This window comes from Lissotriton helveticus, chromosome 6 (genome assembly GCF_964261635.1).
Source record: "Lissotriton helveticus chromosome 6, aLisHel1.1, whole genome shotgun sequence".
Classification (NCBI taxonomy): domain Eukaryota; kingdom Metazoa; phylum Chordata; class Amphibia; order Caudata; family Salamandridae; genus Lissotriton; species Lissotriton helveticus.
Window position 1 is genome coordinate 13,242,987 of NC_136067.1, and position 21,814 is coordinate 13,264,800.

Consider the following 21,814-nt stretch of genomic DNA (forward strand, 5'->3'; position numbering starts at 1 on the left):
ACCACACCTCAGGCTCTCATCACACCTCAGGCTCTCACCTCACCTCAGGCTCTCACCACACCTCAGGCTCTCACCACAGCCCAGGCTCTCACCTCACCTCAGGCTCTCACCACACCTCAGGCTCTCACCACAGCTCAGGCTGCCACCACACCTCAGGCTGACACCACACCTCAGGCTCTCACCACAGCTCAGGCTCTCACCACACCTCAGGCTGCCACCACAGCTCAGGCTCTCACCACAGCTCAGACTCTCACCACACCTCAGGCTGCCACCACAGCTCAGGCTCTCACCACACCTCAGGCTCTCACCACACCTCAGGCTGCCACCACAGCTCAGGCTCTCACCACACCTCAGGCTCTCACCACAGCTCAGGCTCTCACCACAGCCCAGGCTCTCACCACACCTCAGGCTCTCACCACACCTCAGGCTCTCACCACAGCTCAGGCTGCCACCACAGCCCAGGCTCTCACCACACCTCAGGCTGCCACCACAGCTCAGGCTGCCACCACAGCTCAGGCTGCCACCACAGCTCAGGCTCTCACCACACCTCAGGCTCTCACCACACCTCAGGCTCTCACCACACCTCAGGCTGTCACCACAGCTCAGGCTCTCACCACACCTCAGGCTGCCACCACAGCTCAGGCTCTCACCACACCTCAGGCTCTCACCACACCTCAGGCTGCCACCACAGCTCAGGCTCTCACCACACCTCAGGCTCTCACCACACCTCAGGCTAATACCGCACCTCAGGCTCTCACCACACCTCAGGCTCTCACCACACCTCAGGCTGCCACCACAGCTCAGGCTGTCACCACACCTCAGGCTCTCACCACACCTCAGGCTCTCATCGCACCTCAGGCTCTCACCACACCTCAGGCTCTCACCACACCTCAGGCTCTCATCGCACCTCAGGCTCTCACCACACCTCAGGCTGCCACCACAGCTCAGGCTTTTACCACACCTCAGGCTCTCACCACACCTCAGGCTGCCACCACAGCTCAGGCTCTCACCACAGCTCAGGCTCTCACCACAGCTCAGGCTCTCACCACAGCTCAGGCTCTCACCACAGCTCAGGCTGCCACCACAGCTCAGGCTCTCACCACAGCTCAGGCTCTCACCACAGCTCAGGCTCTCACCACAGCTCAGGCTCTCACTACACCTCAGGCTGCCACCACAGCCCAGGCTGTCACCACACCTCAGGCTCTCACCACAGCTCAGGCTCTCACCACACCTCAGACTCTCATCGCACCTCAGGCTGTCACCGCAGCTCAAGCTCTCACCACACCTCAGGCTCTCACCGCACCTCAGGCTCTCACCACAGCTCAGGCTCTCACCACACCTCAGGCTCTCACCACAGCTCAGGCTCTCACCACAGCTCAGGCTCTCACCGCACCTCAGGCTCTCACCACACCTCAGGCTGCCACCACAGCTCAGGCTCTCACCACACCTCAGGCTCTCACCACACCTCAGGCTCTCACCACACCTCAGGCTCTCACCACAGCTCAGGCTCTCATCGCACCTCCGGCTCTCACCACAGCTCAGGCTCTCATCGCACCTCCGGCTGTCATCACAGCTCAAGCTGTCAAAGAAAAGGAGGGTCCGGGAGCTGCATTTAAACAGGTCCTGCACACTAGCTCCAAATTGGGACAGTGTATCAAAGGATGCGCAGATCCTAGCAGGGGGTGCAGGGGAAAGGGAGGTCTCTCGTTGTGATGCCCTCACACCCCCCGAGTAATACCATGCTTCCTCATTGGGCCATGCTCCTAGTCAGACCTGCGCTGCTATGCCCGATGGGCTCCCGTAACTCCTTTACTCCAAGGGAGATTCTTCCGTCGTCCAGCTAAGTGTAGACCATTGAAGTAAGTGGTTTCTTCTTGCAGAGTTTAGTCCAGGTAAAACCTATAGTTCTGTTGTCAGGGGTTCCTACTTTATACCCAAGGAAGGGGTTGGGCAAACTCTAGGGACCCACCTATGGGAGGGTCAGGACAGTGGGGTGGCTACACCAAGACCTTTGTCCAGTTTCGCGCCAGAGCAGGAGCAAATGGTTCCTGCAACCGGTTTGAGCTGGACTATGCACAGGGACACTAAAGTGCCCCCAGTGCAGACATTACGGCACTCTCAGAGTGCTCCCACCCAGCCCCAATGCACTAAAGCCCGTCTGGGAGGTGGTCACACTTCCCTGGGACAGGAAACCTATTGTCAGGCCTTCTTCTGCTCGAGCTCGGCTCAGCAGCAGAAGGGCAGACTCGTATATGTGGCTGGCAGCATCTATTTTGTGATGCCCAGGTCGAGAAAGCTGGTACCGGGTGTACTGGTGTTTCACATAAGTCCCTCTAGAAGCGTGGAATCATACCTCCCCACCAGTTACTGGCGGGGGAAGTATGATTCCAAGGTGTTTGACACCAAACACGACATGTTTCTAAGCACCCGTTTTAAAGTTAGCATTTACCATGGGATTATAATGCACTTAAATATATATGGTTGGCTGCATCACAGACAATCCCGGAAAATATGTTCCGAAGGCTGCAGAGGGGCTCTGCTCATGCAGGGGCACCCTCTCACATAAAACCCACCACCCTGCCTTCAGGATTGACTGATAGGTGTATATGTGCAGTAATTTAGAATAGATATAGGTAACCTATATAGTTAGGTAAGGGGCTCATGCACCACCTTACACAGGCTGCAGTAGTAGACCTGTGGTGCCATTTTGAGTGGTCCCTCAGGGGTGGCATAATTCATGCTGCTGACCCTGGGAGGCCTCTGGGGTACCTATGCCCTGGGGACATGGTGTACCAAAGTCCAAATTCAGCGTTATTTGATTTTGCAAACATAAAAATCATAAAGTCACAAGTTAAAAATAATTACATTTCGCTATGATTACACATTTTAAAAACATCATAGTTGTATGAACACAAGGGTTACATGGCGGTAAAACATCACATAGTGTTTCTATATCTAATAACAGACTTTAAAAAGGAGGAAACTACCATTATAATCAATTGATTTTCTAAAAGCTGTAGCTTCAATAACGCTGTTCTACATTGTCTTAAGCCCATTTGCCTCATGATCGGTTTTGAAAAGATTTTCCTGGGACATGTATACAATTTACAAAATAAGACACTGTGCAGCATTGTTTGACTAGAAATATCATCACACAGGCATAAGAGTAGGGGGCAGATGTATCAACATCAAGATTTGCGAATCTCAATAGCGATTTTTTAGAAATCGCTATTTGAGATTTGCAAATTGGTATGTATGTAGAAAATCGCATTTTTATTTGTGAGTTCTTCAAATTCCTTAATTGCGATTCGCAATTAAGGAACAATTTTCCATTCATTTCTATTGGCCAGGAGGCCCATAGGAATGAATGTGAAGTTATTCTCAATTTGCGATTCGCAATTTGAGAATCACAAATTGAGAATAATTTCAAGGGTACAAGGGTGTCATAAGGACACCCTGATGCACCCCTGAAATTAACATGTGTGCGCATATGGCGCACATACATGCCCTAAGGGCATGTATGTGCACCACATGGCACTTTCACAAATGCAAAAAAGTGCTTTTGTGAAAGAAATCGCAAATTACCACCAACTTCAAGTTGGTGGTAATTTGCGATTTCTTAATGAGAAATCGCACAACTTGGGTGCTTCATACATTGCATTTAAGGAATTGCAAAATTTGCGATTCCTTAAATGCAATCGCAAAATAAGGAATCGCAAATTTGCGATTCCTTATTTTGCACTCAAATTTACTACATACATACCATTTAGCGAAAATGAGTTCGCAAACGCCGAAATTTTGCGAATTTCGGCGTTTGCGAACCCATTTGAACTACATACATATGGCTCTAGATTTCTCGACCAATCCTTAACATTTGGGAACGTAATCATTCTGTGGAAGACCCCAAAACGAAAACGGGTTAGGAGCATACGACTAAAGCTTCCCTGGATCTGTACCAAATATGGTTGTATACCCCGACAAATTGTCATTAGTTGGTTCTCCATAACAGTTTTTTTTATCTCTCTCTTTAAGCCAGCGCTTATTCTCCAGATAAGTCAGGCAAACAGTTTTCAAAGTTTTTCTAGATATTGTTTCCATGATCTCTGGCGTATGTTAATATTCAGGGTGGCCCATGTCAGTCGCCAATTTTTTAAATATTACTGAGCCATGGAACATTAGCCACCTTCTCTAGTTTAAGACAATCTACAATTACATCACGATTAAAACCAGTCTCAGTTGATGCCCATACCTTAAGCCAGAGTAAAAAAGGATTTATATTAATAATATCAGAAATAAAAGGGAGACCAAGTTCCGCATGGCAATTAAAAGTAGCAGTGTAGCCAGGAACCGCCAGGAGATAACGAATAAAGGCGTTTTCAAAACGTTGAATATGTTCCGCATCTACAAATCCCCAAATGTCTGCCCCATATGTTGCTGTGGACAAACATTTAGCTTTATAAATAGCTAATAGCTCAGGGACAGGTCTGCAGCCTAACTTCCTTGAGAAATTAATAACTGCGCCAATGGCTCTAATGTACATTAGTTTTCTTGCCTGCATTGCCGCTGTCCAGGACCCAGTCCGATCAAAAGTAATACCCAGATACGAAAACTTATCTGCACTTTCAACAATGGTGTTGTTAATAAAGATATATCATTTTTTCCTTGTTTTTTCCCACAGCTCATAGTAAAAGTTTTACTCATGTTAACTTTTAAACCCCTGTCTTGCATAAAATTAACAAAGTTGGTGACTGTCCGTTGTAATCCCAGTTGCGTCCGCGCCATGATAACTGCGTCGTCCCCATAGAGTAGAATTTGAACTGGGGTATTCTTAATAATCGGGTAGTCCTATCGATGCTCAATCAAATATTGGCCCAGGCTGTTTATATATAAATAGAAAAGGAAAGGGGCAAATATACAGCCTTGCCTCACTCCCTGTTGTATACAAAATTTGGCTAGCATTCCCCGGAGACTAGATTCTGAAGGCTGCAGAGGGGCTCTGCTCATGCAGGGGCACCCTCTCACACAAAACCCAGCACCCTGCCTTCAGGATTGACAAGGCCTGCCATAGGGGTGACTGATAGGTTTATATGTGCAGTGATTTAGAATAGATATAGGTAACCTATATATTTATGTAAGGGGCTCATGCACCGCCTTACACAGGTTGCAGTAGCAGACCTGTGGTGTCAGTTTGAATGGTCTCTTAGGGGCGGCATAATACATGCTGCAGTCCGTGGGAGGCCTCTGGGGTACCTATGCTCTGGGTACATGGTGTACCATATACTAGGGACTGAATAGGGGCACCCCAGTATCCAATCTGGAGTGTACCCAAACTAAAGTACATGCATAGCAATTTAAGGGGGACAGCAGATAGACTGGGTTCTTGGATAGAAGGATCCCAGTCGGACTAGTCAAAAACCAGAAAAACACCAGGAAACAAGTGGAGGTAACCATGCAGTCAGATTCCAAATTCCTATATATACCCCCCGCAAACGAAAGGAGATAAGGCTAACATTGCCCAGTTGAGACTTTAGGGAAGAGGTGTGGTGCAGCGGCCAGGGCGACGGACTCTGGAACCCAGGGGCTCATTCCTGGCACCGGCGGCAGAACAGCCCAGCACCATGTGACTCTGGCCAATAGCTTGCTTAATCTTCCTGACGGCCCCCAGCACCTTGACACAATTCGGGTAATTGTTCGCGCTTTATAAATACTGGACATTTACATTTATTGACTAAGTGGCCATATAAGGAAGATCCCGCACTAGCATGGATACCCCCTGTCGTATAGTCCACCAAGGAGTCCCTATCAATAAGGATATTGGTTTTTCTCCAAAGTTGGGGATTACTACCCGTAGGGTGTTTTTGCAAGGAAAAAGGCTGGTGGGGTGCCTGAGTGGAGAAGTGAGGCCCTAAATATGTTGGTCTCAACCTCCTCAGAGCACTGGTCACCGTGGAGCCCTTTCTTTCCATGACTGAGTCATATCTGGCTCTTGGGTTCAACTTCTTGCTGCCTACAGATGGGGGCTGAGTCCCTTCGGTTAGAACACTGGAGGGACATGGTAGGTCTGGAGCAATTTGGTCCCAGGTTTGCCTTTGCCCAACAAAGTCCCTCTGGGGGATGTCACTACCTAAGGGTAGGAGGGATCCCTCAGTGTGTTGAAGAATTTTCACCAGGCTAGTACTACTAGACTGGGTGTCCCTAATCTCTTGATGAGGGGGTTCCTCTGGATAGTGGGCCCTTAGTGGTCCACTGACCTTCCTGACCTCTACAGCCCTAGGATGATTGAGGGAGTGTAGAGAGGGGCTGGATACCTGCTCCAGACTGGGTACCACCTTGTAAGGGTCCCCTCCCATCAGGGGTGTTGCCAGGACTGGCCTGACCACCTCTGGGGCAGCTCCTTCACCATGGGTAGGATCAGAGACCTGAGGAAGCTGACCCTTACCTATAGTCTGAGGAGGGGGAGAAGACATTTCTTTAACCCTTCCGCTCTCTGGTGGAGTAGAGTGGGCCATTCTTTCAGGCTCTACCACTCCAACATGTCCCTGGGGTTGGCCTGAGGCCCTATGGGTCCCACCAACTTTCTCAGGGAGGCCTAACATTCTTAAATGGGCCTGGTATTCAACTTCAGCCCAGACTGACATTTCCAGATCATTACTCAATAGGCAATCTACAGGCAAGTTTGGGGACACTGCCACTCTCTTTGGGACAGTGACACCTCCCCAGCTGCGACTGACTATACCCATGGGATGATCTGTCCTGATACCATCAATGTTGGTCACCTGGTACTTAAACTCAGGTAAAAGCTGTTTCCCTGTCACCATGGTGACACTAGCCCCTGTGTCCCTGAATGCCACAACCTTCTGACCATTTATTAGTACCGCCTGTCTGTACTTGCCCAAAGAATCAGGACTGACAGTAAAAGTGGCAAGTCCCATGCCACCATTACAGACTGAGGAGGCCTGTGAGGGGGACCTTTCTAAACCAGGGTCCACCTCAGTTCCCCGTGAAAACCCCCTAAATCTTTGGGTGCACTGCTACCACCTAGGAGATTACTATTGGTAGTACCAGGAGGAGTAGTGTTGGGAGGAACATTTTCCTTATTGCTGACCTTTGGACAATTGGGATCATTTTTCCAGTGGCCTGGCTTTTCACAGACAAAGCAATAAGGTTTCTTTTCAGGAGAGGAAGGAGTTTGGGACCCACCCCAGAAAAGGGCTTTTGTTGCCCTGTAGTGGACTTATCTTTTGATTTATCCCCACCTTTTTCTTGGTTCTTGGAAGAATCTTTCTTCTGGTCACCACCCTGATTCTTTGGCTTCACCCTGGTTCTGACCCATTTATCTGCCTTCTTGCCCAATCTTTGGGAAGAAGTCGGATCTGAGTCCACCAGGTACTGATGCAAGAACTGATTTTGACAATTATTAAGGATCTACTCCCTCGTAATCAAATTGTCCAATCCTAAAAAGTCATGCACCTTGCTGCAATGTATCCAACCTTCCAGAGCCTTAGTAGCACAATCTACAAAGTCAACCCAGTCCTGGGTCTGTGTTTACTGGGTATCTCTGAACTCAATCCTGTATTGCTCAGTGGTTAGGCAAATCCAATCAATGAGAACACTCTTCAAGACTGTGTAATTATTAGCATCCTCTTCTCTAACAGTGAGGCACTTATCTCTACCCACCGCTGTTTGGAGCGGATAGAAACTGTAATAGTTGTTAGTGTTCGTGGTTCTTGGCCGCAATATTAGAAGGGAACTCTCGAGGCGACTTGGGGCTGAGCGCTCTAGTGCTCAAACGAACAGGCAGGTGAGCCTGTACTTAAGGCGTTCACTTTCGCAAGGCCATCCTAGGGAAAGGCTGTTTTTTGTACTTGGCTGCGCATAACTTTGTACCAGTGCCTAATGCGAGCGTTAAACAGGATTACTAGCGCATTTTAACAATTTATCGCGTTTAAAATATTTTGGTTGTAATTTTTTTGTTTAGTCCGTTTTTAAATCAGTAATATCCTGCCCACACTCTTGCATAATAATTGTGACCCCACCGCTGTTTGGAGCGGATAGAAACTGTAATAGTTGTTAGTGTTTGTGGTTCTTGGCCGCCATATTAGAAGGGAACTCTCGAGGCGACTTGGGGCTGAGCGCTCTAGTGCTCAAACGAACAGGCAGGTGAGCCTGTACTTAAGGCGATCACTTTCGCAAGGCCATCCTAGGGAAAGGCTGTTTTTTGTACTTGGCTGCGCATAACTTTGTACCAGTGCCTAATGCGAGCGTTAAACAGGATTACTAGCGCATTTTAACAATTTATCGCGTTTAAAATATTTTGGTTGTAATTTTTTTGTTTAGTCCGTTTTTAAATCAGTAATATCCTGCCCACACTCTTGCATAATAATTGTGACCCCACAGCTGTTTGGAGCGGATAGAAACTGTAATAGTTGTTAGTGTTCGTGGTTCTTGGCCGCCATATTAGAAGGGAACTCTCGAGGCGACTTGGGGCTGAGCGCTCTAGTGCTCAAACGAACAGGCAGGTGAGCCTGTACTTAATCCTCTCACTGGTCGCGCAGCGGTGACGCGCAGCGGGAGCGCCTGACTCACGCCTGAGTCAAGCCAGAGTCCTGCCCGTCTGCGCCCGTCAGCGTAAAGGAGGCGGCGAGGCGGAGGACTCTGTGCTACATTTCGGTATCTTCTCTCTCAGGTATGTCAAGGGAATTCTTGTTATCCTGCAAAGGGCCCCACGCTCCTTGTCACGACATATTAAATCCGGACTCTTGGGTCGGGCCGGCTAGTTGTAGTCAGTGTCAACTCACATTATTCCCCGAGCCCTCCCCGGATAAACATTTAGAGGCACCCGTATTACGGGGTGGCTTAATCAATGTGCGATCCTTAGTCAAAAACTCTCAAAATATCAACGACCTTATAGTAGAGAATAATCTCGACTTACTTTTGGTCACTGAAACTTGGCTAAAATCCTGGTGCAACCCCGATCTAGCCCTAGCCATTCCACAGGATTTCCTTATACAACGGTTGGACAGGCCACAAGTAAAAGGAGGAGGCATCGCCATAACACATCATAAGTCTCTGAAATGCTCCACTCAAGAACTTGTGGACTTAAAAGGAGCCGAAGCACTGGCCTTCATCCTAGGGATCCATGACTCACTTACATTCTCGGGGGCTCTTATATATCGCCCCCCGGGTTCTTCCTTAAAATTTCTGGATACGTTGGGTGAAGTCTTGAGTGATCTAACTCTCAGATTTTCCCAATTTACAATATTGGGTGATCTAAATTTGCACCTAGACTCCCCCAAAGAATCTGGAGTAAGTAGCTTCATGGATACTATTGAAGTTTTAGGACTTACGCTTCTCAATAGGGAACCCACACATCAGGCAGGACACTTATTGGACTGCGTCTGCTCCAATTTTACTAGATTGAGGGTGGGAGAACCCATCCCCCAGATTTGGACTGATCATTTTTTTATTCCGTTCCACATTTTTCTGAATACCCTATCTACTGCTCCTCTTGAAATTAATAAAACAAAACCCCAAGCCAGACACACTCCCAATTGGAGAGAATTAGCAAATAGACCGGATGTTGTAGCTAAATTGAAAATGTGTATACCGAATTTATCCGGTCATACCTCTACAGACAACCAAATCTTTTGTAACTGGATTGCCAGTGCAGGGGCAATGCTAAAACCAATTAATAAGACTATTTTAAGACCTACCAAAACTAAAAAGAGTGCCCCCTGGTTTACACCGGCTTTGAAACTAGAATTGGGAGAGGTAAAAATCCTGGAAAGAAGGTGGCGCAGAAAATATGACGACACTTCCCATAACATCTATAAATCAGCCAGACGAAAATATCATGCTGAGTTAAAATCTGCTAAAAAGGCCCACTATTTACAGGCTGTTACTGAGGCAGGTCAGGAACAAAAAGCTATTTTTAAAATTGTAAAGGAGTTCATGAGTCCAGCAGCTCTATCGCAGGAGATTCCGCCATCCCAGGATCTCTGTGATGCGATATCTGACTACTTCGAAGATAAGATCCTGGCCATTGTAAAAACTTTTCCTTTGGTTCCAACAATGTCAACTGTCTCTTTACAGAGAGAGGTGACAAGGCCTACCGTATATCTGGAAGATTTCACACTGGTCTCTCCTGAGGAGACCTTGAAGGCTATTTTAGCCATCAAATCCGGATCACCTCTGGACCCCTGCCCTCCCCTGGTCTTGCATACCCTAGTAGAGACGGTTAACCCCATAATAAATGGGATTATAAATTCGTCTCTAATCACGGCTGATATTCCGAATGAGTGGAAGTGTGCGGCTGTTAAGCCCCTCCAAAAAAAAGCTTTGGCCGACCCCACCTCCCTCTCTAACTTACGGCCCATCTCCCTGTTGCCTATGCTGTTTAAACTGGCGGAAAAGTTTGTCAATATACAATTGACAAACTTTCTGGAGACGAATAATATCTTCCATCCCAACCAGTCAGGGTTTCGTTCAAAACACTCTACAGAAACAGCCCTGCTTTATACAGCAGAGACCCTTCGTGCAGCTATGGACCAGGGAATGAAAGCTGTTTTAATTCTACTCGACCTGTCGGCAGCCTTCGATACGGTCTCACATAACATCTTAGTGGATCGTTTGGCTGCCGCAGGCGTAGGAGGGAAAGTCCTAGGGTGGTTGACGAATTTTCTGAGTAATAGACGTCAAATCACAGTGTTAGGACAACACCAATCTGAAGCAAAGGTCGTCAGCTCAGGGGTCCCTCAGGGCTCGAGCTTAAGCCCAGTACGGTTCAACCTGTACATGGCGCCCCTAGTAGAACTGATCGCGTCATTCCAGATCAGTTCAATTTCATACGCTGACGACACCCAGCTCATTTTGGTGTTGGATGGGGAGCGACCAAATGCTGAAGAAAATCTTAAGGATTGTCTGGCAGCTACATTCAAATGGATGACTGAAAATCATTTGAAATGTAATGCTGGTAAGACTGAAATTCTACCGTTCGGAAAAAACAACCTATTTTCCCCTGGAGTATGCTGGCCAGTGGATGCGGAAACACCTCCCAAGACCATTACATCTGCCCGTAACTTAGGCATTAAATTTGATAACCAACTGTCTTTCAAAAATCAAGCAATGACAGTGGCCGGAACGTGTTTCCAGATAATAAAAGCTCTGAGGAAATTTTTTGATTTCCTCCCACTGTCGGCCAGGAAGACAGTAGCAGTGGCGTTAATAAACTCCAGGTTGGACTACTGCAACGGGTTATATGCTGGAGTCAACAAAACTGTTCTCCATAAATTGCAAATGGTCCAACATGCAGCCGCTCGGCTTGTGTTGCGTTGGCCTCGCAGATCCTCAGCCTCAGCAGCACTTAAGCTGCTTCATTGGCTGCCCATAGGGAAAAGAATTCTGTTTAAAATCTTGATTATTACGTTCAGAGCCTTTTATCAACAGGGCCCAAAATATCTATGTAATGGCTTTAAGAGGTACCACCCCACCCGTTGCTTAAGATCTGCCAGCCAAAATCTGCTCACAATCCCTCGATTTAGGCTGGCTACAAAAGGTGGTAAATCACTCTTTGTTTTGGGCTCCAAGGCCTGGAATAAACTTCCATCCTATCTACGTTCACTCTCTCAAGAGTCACACTTTAGGAAAGCCCTGAAGACGTGGATTTTCACCCTGTCTGATGCAACGTGTTGGGAACTAGTGTAGTGTAGTGTGTGGTATAGTACTTAGGTCATTTCTTTCCCTCCAGCCCCTTCATCTAGGCTGGATAGAGCGCCAAGATACTCCTTGGAGTGAAAGCAGCTCTATAGAAGTGTCCTTTACATTACATTACATCTACCTTTGTCAGCAAAGGAGAGCCACAAGATTGCTGCCCACCGTTCCTGAGGGACCATCTGCACTTTACAGGCCCTCTCTAGAGCAGTTATCCATTTGTGGATGTCATCCCCACTCTGATAGGGAGGAACAATCTTGTTCAGGTTCCTACGATCATGAGAATACTCTCTAGTTCTAGAGTCACTGTTGCTGCCACCGTGGGACTCTAGTCCTAGTCTTCTGGAGCTCTAGGGATTCCCTGTCTAAGGCCAATTGCTCTTTCTTGAGCCGAGCTTGATTCTTCAATCTCTAGTAATTGGCGCTTCTTACGATAAGAGGGTTCTCTTCTATGAGAAGCAGGGGTCCCTACAGAAGTACCTGAATGATGAGATTCCTCAGAGGGAGTTCTTGATATTTTAGGTAAACTTTATACTCTCCCTGGTGGAGTAAAGAGAGGGCCACTGGGGCCTTCTACTCCACCGAAAGGAAGAGTTGGATTTTCAAGGTTGAAATCATTTTGATCCTCCTGGCCAGGATTCGAGTCCATATCAAAGAAGTGTTCACTTCCTAGTCTGTCCTCACCTCCTGCCCCACCCCCTCGTTCTACTTCATCAGACCCTGGGGTCTTTCTGAGGTCATCTAAGAGCAACATCTTTATGAGACGTTGTGTGCTTGCACTTCTACCTGTCCTCAGCTTCCTAGATGTACAAATATTTCTCAATTCCTGAAATGAGAGATGATCATACCTAGTTGGCAGAGAGCCACTGGTTTCTCCTTTAGAAGACATACTAGCATCATGTGGTGTAGGCACTTACCTAACCTAGTGGGAACTAAACTCTCTTGAGTTGGAGAAAGGGTGTGCTAGGCCCTTAACTACCCAACTCCAAGTTCAGTAGAACTTATACTTATTCTAATCTTGATGTATTATATGTACCTAATACTTTTAGTGGTTTCCAGTTAATCACGCAATGAGATGTACCTAGTAAAACAATAGCAAGCTTGAATCCCAACCAATGTGAGAAGTTGGCCTGGTATATGCTGTCCACTAATTAAGGTGGGCACCTTGTGACAGTCCAAACAACTCTTATTGATGATTAGGTCAAAGACAACTTTTATAGAAAGCTATCCTAACGGCAGCTTTGGAGAGCAGCCTTCAGGCTAAGTCTCGAAGGAATGTAAAGCAGCTTGTTTTACCAGAGATTTTAGCCATTAGTTGGCTATGAAGCTCTCCTTTTTCCTGAGGAAAAAATACAAAGGCACTGATGATATAATGCTATACAAGTGAAGCAAACTACAAGAAATAACGTTCTCTGATCAGAGCCCTGAGAGAGACTCTCTACCACAGGACATACAGTAGAAACGTAAGGTGTAGAAGCCTCTGGAGGGGGAGCTCGGTGCAGTCACGGATCACTGACAGAATATCGAGGAGCAGAATATCGACCTGCCAAAGAATCGATGAAAAAATATAGAATGCCAGAATAGCGACTTCCTATTTACAAACAGGTAAGTACAAAAATATCGAATCTAAAATATCGTTGTAAATAATATGGTTTGCTAAAATATCTACTTTTTAAAATGTCTTAAAAGTAATATAAAATAATTAAATTAGCAATATAAGTAAGTTAAACAAACAAACATATTTTTAAAAAGTTAAAATTAAGAAATAATGAATAAAATGTAAAACAAATGCATTTTTATTTTTTATTATATATACTAACTCAAAATTATGAAAACTAATTAATATTTCTAATGATAAAATATTAAAAACATAATTTAAAATATAATTGCATATATATACCCATTATATAAATATAAAAATAAATTATATATAATAAGTTAAACATTAAAATAATTTTTATTTTACAAAATAATATTTTACATTACATTAAATATAACATTACTGGAAACATTGCATAGCGTAGGGGATAAAATAACTATTTCCAGTTCAATGAGTGGTACACTAGGGAAGGTGTTGGATAGCAGGACGATACAAATTACTATTCCCACTCCAGTGAGTACAACAGTAGGAAAAGTGTTGGATAGCGGGTGGGTAAAATTTACTATTCCCACTCCAGTGAGTGCAACAGTAGGGAAAATGCTGGATAGCAGGAGGGTAAAAATTACAATTCCCATTCCAGTGAGTTCAACAGTTGGTAAAGTGTTGGATAGCGCGTAGATAAAAATTACTATTCCCACTCCAGTGAGTGCAAAAGAAAGGAAAGTGTTGGATAGGGGGAGGGTAAAAATTACAATTCACACTCCAGTGAGTGCAACAGTAGGGAAAGTGTTGGATAGCACGTAGATAAAAATTACTATTCCCACTCCAGAGAGTGCAATAGTAGGGAAAGTGTTGGATAGCACGTAGATAAAAATTACTATTCCCACTCCAGTGAGTGCAACAGAAAGGAAAGTGTTGGATAGCGGGTAGATAAAAATTACTATTCCCACTCCAGAGAGTGCAATAGTAGGGAAAGTGTTGGATAGCGGAAGGGTAAACATTATTATTCCAACTCCAGTGAGTGCAACAATAAGGAAAGTGTTGGATAGCGGGAGGGTAAAAATTACTATTCCCACTCCCCCGAGTGTAACAGTAGGGAAAGCGTTGGATAGGGTAGGGGAATAATTTAGTATACCCACTCCTGCAATATAAATAACATTAATTAACAAGTAAATATGTTATCAAAATTATTTTACCTCCCACCATTTTCCCCTATAAATGTCAGCTATAATATTGTAAAATATTAATATAATTAATGAATTAACATAATTATTTAAAAATTAATTAATTAACTTATTACAACTACCAATGAAATGAATAACCATCAAATCTAAATTAATTCACAAAATTAACATTATAAACTAACTTGTAATAAATATAATATAAAAATAATAAAAATTACATTAAACTTTAAGTACATCCTACCCTACTCCCCTATCAATCCCCACCCCACTCCTAAAAAAAGTACATATTTACACATTAATTATTAATAATTAATATCTAAATAATTACTAATTAATAGAAAATAACACAATTAGCATAATTACAAATTAATTATTAATTGTTATTAATCAATTTATAATTAATTAATAAAACTGTAATTAAGTTAATTACCACTATATATTATTAAATACTACATTATTAAATAATAAAATAATTAAATATTTCAATTAAATTACTTCCCACCCTATTCCCCTCTAAACCCACAACCCGCTACAGACTTAAATTACACACAAATTAAATTAATTAAAATACATTATTTAAAAAAAATTCAAACATACATTACAAAAATAATACATACTATTAACACATATACTAACACTTAAAGCACTATAAATAAATTCAATACTTTTAACATCTATATTATGACTGTCAATATTACTACCTTCGATATTATGAAAAATGATGTTTCTTACTTGCATTTCGATATTCTGCACCACTATATTCTTGTAAGTCGATATTATGTCAATTCTATATTTTAGACTCGATATTTTGCCATCTCGATATTAAAAATTCGATATTCTGACTGATTACCGATTCAACTATGTGAATCTATTTAAGATCCGTAAGCAGAGAACAAAAAGCAAAGCATCCAATAAAACAATTTGTTAAAGAATGGGAAGGAAAGGAGCCAAGTACTTTCCAAATATTAAAATAACTGGGGAAATATCCCTAAAAAACATAATTTAGAATAATTGTGGTTAGGACCTAAAACTTCAAACCTCTTGACATGTACAAGTTATGATGCGCTGTGCAACAATACCTCCCCTCATGCCATGCTCCTGTTCTCACACACATCATAGCACAAATGGCATGTAGACTGTGACATGTATTAACCGTCAAATGAAGATGAGAGAGGACCACATTCTTGTTATGACAACTGCTGTGATGATGTCTAGTTCAGATCAGTGATGCTGTACCACTTCATGTCTACAATCGGTGGTACTGCAGCTTTCATCTCCAGATCACGTCACATATCATTTGACTTCAGGGAAGTTAAGCATGATGTTATCGGTCACGACATATGTAAAATATCCAGTGAAGTTGTTTGTGATGTTTTATGTAGACATGAGCAGTACACAAGGGATTGGTACAGTTCCATTGCTCTGTTTTTGTATTAATATTGAAAAATGACTGACACTACTAAACAATTATAATATATGACAATTCTGTGGGTTGACCCTTGAATTGATGGTTTACAACGCCCCTTCCAATCCTGCCAAACTGGAAGTGGACTGCACGCAATTCAAAAATGCATATGTGACTTAGGCTAATGTTAAATGTAGTCATTCTTCAGTTTCTTCACTTCAACACATTTATTGAGAGTTTCGGCCAAGAATTGGGACTTCTTCAGGACTGTAGAGTTAATTTAACAAGGAACCCTGAAGATCAGGTTATCTGATCTGTCTGTGGAGCCCAGGGCCACAGGATCAATCGCATAGGCCAGCCTGAAAATACATTCTTTAAATGTGAACTAGGATAAGAAAAGTATGCATAGTATTCCACCATCATGTGCTGAGAATAAGTACAGCCGTCCCGTTTGTGATGGAGTAACCCGTTCACCAAACTCTACATCAGGACCCAAGCTCCGCTCAATAGTTAGCTTTGTAACAATAATTCAACCCATGTTTGTAACCAACATCTTCATAATTCTCGTGGTCTCTGTCTTTGTTTTTACTAACTCCAGCTCTTGGCCCGTTGCGGACAACCATCGCCATTATAGGAAAAGGTTTCTCTGAAGCCTCCTTCACGTCTGCCATGCTGTACACCGCCGAGCTCTACCCCACCGTCCTCAGGTAAGAATGTGCCAAGCTTCTGACATTTATGATGGATAAAATAGGCGACCACAACCCTTAAAGTGGCTCTCACAGGAAACAAGGACATAACATTTAGATTGGGAAATCCCAAATCCTCAATCTTGTGGAAATGGCATGATGTATTCAGGAAATCAGGCCAGTTTCAATTTCCTAAAAGCAATGTATCTCAGCAGACTGGACTCTTAAAGTTAACTGTAGAAAATGTATGTTTGAATGTCAAGAATACTGGGGTGCCTGTAACAACAGAGCTCCAAGAACCTTCCTTACAGCACCAAAACTATCAAAATACATTCCTTCAAACCAGCCAAAGGTAAACAACAGAAACATCTACTCCTATTTTCCGGACTGATATGCCACCTTTGAAAAACAGTATACATTTTTGAGATCCAACATCCTTTAATGTAGCCTTACTAAGTGGAACTATTTGGTAATTAGATCCACATTCAAATAAAGGAATGAAAGAAGTGAACTGTCAAACATATCCAGCGTGAATCCAATAGATGATAATATAAATGTCTGAGGTTTTGTGAGGAAAAGGTCAGTTTGGTGGCTTTATTTAATGGGTTTTATAGGACAAATTGATCGTCGATCAGTTGCCAAATGCACCGTCTCTCATGAATCAGGTGACAATTCCAATGAAAGCTACAAAACATTTGTTCTTCTCATTCCCCTAGCCAGAAAACAAGTCTTCTTCTCACTCCTCAGAGTCTAATAACAAGCCTTCTTCTCACTCTTCAGAGTCTAATAACAAGCCTTCTTCTCACTCCTCAGAGTCTAATAACAAGACTCATTCTCACTCCTCAGGGTCTAATAACAAGCCTTCTTTTCACACCTCAGAGCCCGATCACAAGCCTTCTTCTCACTCCTCAGAGTCTAATAACAAGATTCCTTCTCACTCCTCATGGTCTGATCACAAAACTTCTTCTCACTCCTCAGAGTCTAATAACAAGACTTCTTCTCACTCCTCAGAGTCTAATAACAAGACTTCTTCTCACTCCTCAGAGTCTAATAACAAGCCTTCTTCTCACTCCTCAGAGGCTAATAACAAGACTCCTTCTCACTCCTCAGGGTCTGATCACAAACCTTCTTCTCACTCCTCAGAGTCTAATAACAAGACTCCTTCTCACTCCTCAGGGTCTAATAACAAGCCTTCTTTTCACACCTCAGAGCCCGATCAAAAGCCTTCTTCTCACTCCTCAGAGTCTAATAACAAGATTCCTTCTCACTCCTCATGGTCTGATCACAAAACTTCTTCTCACTCCTCAGAGTCTAATAACAAGACTTCTTCTCACTCCTCAGAGTCTAATAACAAGACTTCTTCTCACTCCTCAGAGTCTAATAACAAGCCTTCTTCTCACTCCTCAGAGGCTCATAACAAGACTCCTTCTCACTCCTCAGGGTCTGATCACAAGCCTTCTTCTCACTCCTCAGAGTCTAACAACAAGACTTCTTCTCACTCCTCAGTCTAATAACAAGCCTTCTTCTCACTCCTCAGGGTCTAATAACAAGACTCATTCTCACGACTCAGGGTCTGATCACAAGCCTTCTTCTCACTCCTCAGAGTCTAATAACAAGACTCCTTCTCACTCCTCAGGGTCTGATCACAAGACTTCTTCTCACTCCTCAGAGTCTAATAACAAGACGAATTCTCACTCCTCAGAGTCTAATAACAAGACTTCTTCTCACTCCTCAGAGTCTAATAACAAGACTCCTTCTCACTCCTCAGGGTCTGATCACAAGACTTCTTCTCACTCCTCAGAGTCTAATAACAAGACTTCTTCTCACTCCTCAGAGTCTAATAACAAGACTTCTTCTCACTCCTCAGAGTCTAATAACAAGCCTTCTTCTCACTCCTCAGAGTCTAATAACAAGACTTCTTCTCACTCCTCAGAGTCTAATAACAAGACTTCTTCTCACTCCTCAGAGTCTAATAACAAGCCTTCTTCTCACTCCTCAGAGTCTAATAACAAGACTTCTTCTCACTCCTCAGAGTCTAATAACAAGCCTTCTTCTCACTCCTCAGAGCCCGATCACAAGCCTTCTTCTCACTCCTCAGAGCCCGATCACAAGCCTTCTTCTCACTCCTCAGAGTCTAATAACAAGACTCCTTCTCACTCCTCAGGGTCTGATCACAAACCTTCTTCTCACTCCTCAGAGTCTAATAACAAGACTCCTTCTCACTCCTCAGGGTCTAATAACAAGCCTTCCTTTCACTCCTCAGAGCCCGATCACAAGCCTTCTTCTCACTCCTCAGAGTCTAATAACAAGGCTCCTTCTCACTCCTCAGGGTCTGATCACAAGACTTCTTCTCACTCCTCAGAGTCTAATAACAAGACTTCTTCTCACTCCTCAGAGTCTAATAACAAGACTTCTTCTCACTCCTCAGACTCTAATAACAAGCCTTCTTCTCACTCCTCAGAGTCTAATAACAAGACTCCTTCTCACTCCTCAGGGTCTGATCACAAGCCTTCTTCTCACTCCTCAGAGTCTAATAACAAGACTTCTTCTCACTCCTCAGAGTCTAATAACAAGCCTTCTTCTCACTCCTCAGGGTCTAATAACAAGACTCCTTTTCACTCCTCAGGGTCTGATCACAAGCCTTCTTCTCACTCCTCAGAGTCTAATAACAAGACTCCTTCTCACTCCTCAGGGTCTGATCACAAGACTTCTTCTCACTCCTCAGAGTCTAATAACAAGACTTCTTCTCACTCCTCAGAGTCTAATAACAAGACTTCTTCTCACTCCTCAGAGCCTAATAACAAGCCTTCTTCTCACTCCTCAGAGCCCGATCACAAGCCTTCTTCTCACTCCTCAGAGTCTAATAACAAGACTCCTTCTCACTCCTCAGAGTCTAATAACAAGACTTCTTCTCACTCCTCAGAGTCTAATAACAAGCCTTCTTCTCACTCCTCAGAGTCTAATAACAAGACTTCTTCTCACTCCTCAGGGTCTGATCACAAGCCTTCTTCTCACTCCTCAGAGTCTAATAACAAGACTTCTTCTCACTCCTCAGAGTCTAATAACAAGACTTCTTCTCACTCCTCAGAGTCTAATAACAAGACTTCTTCTCACTCCTCAGAGTCTAATAACAAGCCTTCTTCTCACTCCTCAGAGTCTAATAACAAGCCTTCTTCTCACTCCTCAGAGTCTAATAACAAGCCTTCTTCTCACTCCACAGAGCCCGATCACAAGCCTTCTTCTCACTCCTCAGAGTCTAATAACAAGACTCCTTCTCACTCCTCAGGGTCTAATAACAAGACTTCTTCTCACTCCTCAGAGTCTAATAACAAGACTTCTTCTCACTCCTCAGGGTCTGATCACAAGCCTTCTTCTCACTCCTCAGGGTCTGATCACAAGCCTTCTTCTCACTCCTCAGAGTCTAATAACAAGACTCCTTCTCACTCCTCAGGGTCTGATCACAAGACTTCTTCTCACTCCTCAGAGTCTAATAACAAGACTTCTTCTCACTCCTCAGAGTCTAATAACAAGACTTCTTCTCACTCCTCAGAGCCTAATAACAAGCCTTCTTCTCACTCCTCAGAGCCCGATCACAAGCCTTCTTCTCACTCCTCAGAGTCTAATAACAAGACTCCTTCTCACTCCTCAGAGTCTAATAACAAGACTTCTTCTCACTCCTCAGAGTCTAATAACAAGCCTTCTTCTCACTCCTCAGAGTCTAATAACAAGACTTCTTCTCACTCCTCAGGGTCTGATCACAAGCCTTCTTCTCACTCCTCAGAGTCTAATAACAAGACTTCTTCTCACTCCTCAGAGTCTAATAACAAGACTTCTTCTCACTCCTCAGAGTCTAATAACAAGACTTCTTCTCACTCCTCAGAGTCTAATAACAAGCCTTCTTCTCACTCCTCAGAGTCTAATAACAAGCCTTCTTCTCACTCCTCAGAGTCTAATAACAAGCCTTCTTCTCACTCCACAGAGCCCGATCACAAGCCTTCTTCTCACTCCTCAGAGTCTAATAACAAGACTCCTTCTCACTCCTCAGGGTCTAATAACAAGACTTCTTCTCACTCCTCAGAGTCTAATAACAAGACTTCTTCTCACTCCTCAGGGTCTGATCACAAGCCTTCTTCTCACTCCTCAGAGTCTAATAACAAGACTTCTTCTCACTCCTCAGAGTCTAATAACAAGACTTCTTCTCACTCCTCAGAGTCTAATAACAAGACTTCTTCTCACTCCTCAGAGTCTAATAACAAGACTTCTTCTCACTCCTCAGAGTCTAATAACAAGCCTTCTTCTCACTCCTCAGAGCCCGATCACAAGCCTTCTTCTCACTCCTCAGAGCCCGATCACAAGCCTTCTACTCACTCCTCAGAGTCTAATCACAAGACTCCTTCTCACTCCTCAGGGTCTGATCACAAACCTTCTTCTTACTCCTCAGAGTCTAATAACAAGACTCCTTCTCACTCCTCAGGGTCTAATAACAAGCCTTCTTTTCACTCCTCAGAGCCCGATCACAAGCCTTCTTCTCACTCCTCAGAGTCTAATAACAAGACTCCTTCTCACTCCTCAGGGTCTGATCACAAGACTTCTTCTCACTCCTCAGAGTCTAATAACAAGACTTCTTCTCACTCCTCAGAGTCTAATAACAAGACTTCTTCTCACTCCTCAGAGTCTAATAACAAGCCTTCTTCTCACTCCTCAGAGTCTAATAACAAGATTCCTTCTCACTCCTCATGGTCTGATCACAAAACTTCTTCTCACTCCTCAGAGTCTAATAACAAGACTTCTTCTCACTCCTCAGAGTCTAATAACAAGACTTCTTCTCACTCCTCAGAGTCTAATAACAAGCCTTCTTCTCACTCCTCAGAGGCTAATAACAAGACTCCTTCTCACTCCTCAGGGTCTGATCACAAACCTTCTTCTCACTCCTCAGAGTCTAATAACAAGACTCCTTCTCACTCCTCAGGGTCTAATAACAAGCCTTCTTTTCACACCTCAGAGCCCGATCAAAAGCCTTCTTCTCACTCCTCAGAGTCTAATAACAAGATTCCTTCTCACTCCTCATGGTCTGATCACAAAACTTCTTCTCACTCCTCAGAGTCTAATAACAAGACTTCTTCTCACTCCTCAGAGTCTAATAACAAGACTTCTTCTCACTCCTCAGAGTCTAATAACAAGCCTTCTTCTCACTCCTCAGAGGCTAATAACAAGACTCCTTCTCACTCCT

The 21,814-nt window shown here is 44.0% G+C and overlaps 2 protein-coding genes across 2 annotated transcripts in view; both read left to right on the forward strand.

The window, feature by feature from the left end:
- LOC144762138 (solute carrier family 22 member 7-like) overlaps nucleotides 1–21,814 on the forward strand; it is a 628,845-nt gene that overhangs the window by 208,111 nt on the left and 398,920 nt on the right. The gene's annotated exons all lie outside the window — the stretch shown is intronic.
- The window catches only part of LOC144762140 (solute carrier family 22 member 7-like), a 299,847-nt gene that overhangs the window by 199,596 nt on the left and 78,437 nt on the right, over nucleotides 1–21,814 (forward strand). Inside the window, exon 8 of the mRNA XM_078647287.1 lies at nucleotides 16,497–16,605. Within this exon, the coding sequence (XP_078503413.1) occupies nucleotides 16,497–16,605 (109 nt within the window). The remainder of the gene's footprint in view (nucleotides 1–16,496; nucleotides 16,606–21,814) is intronic.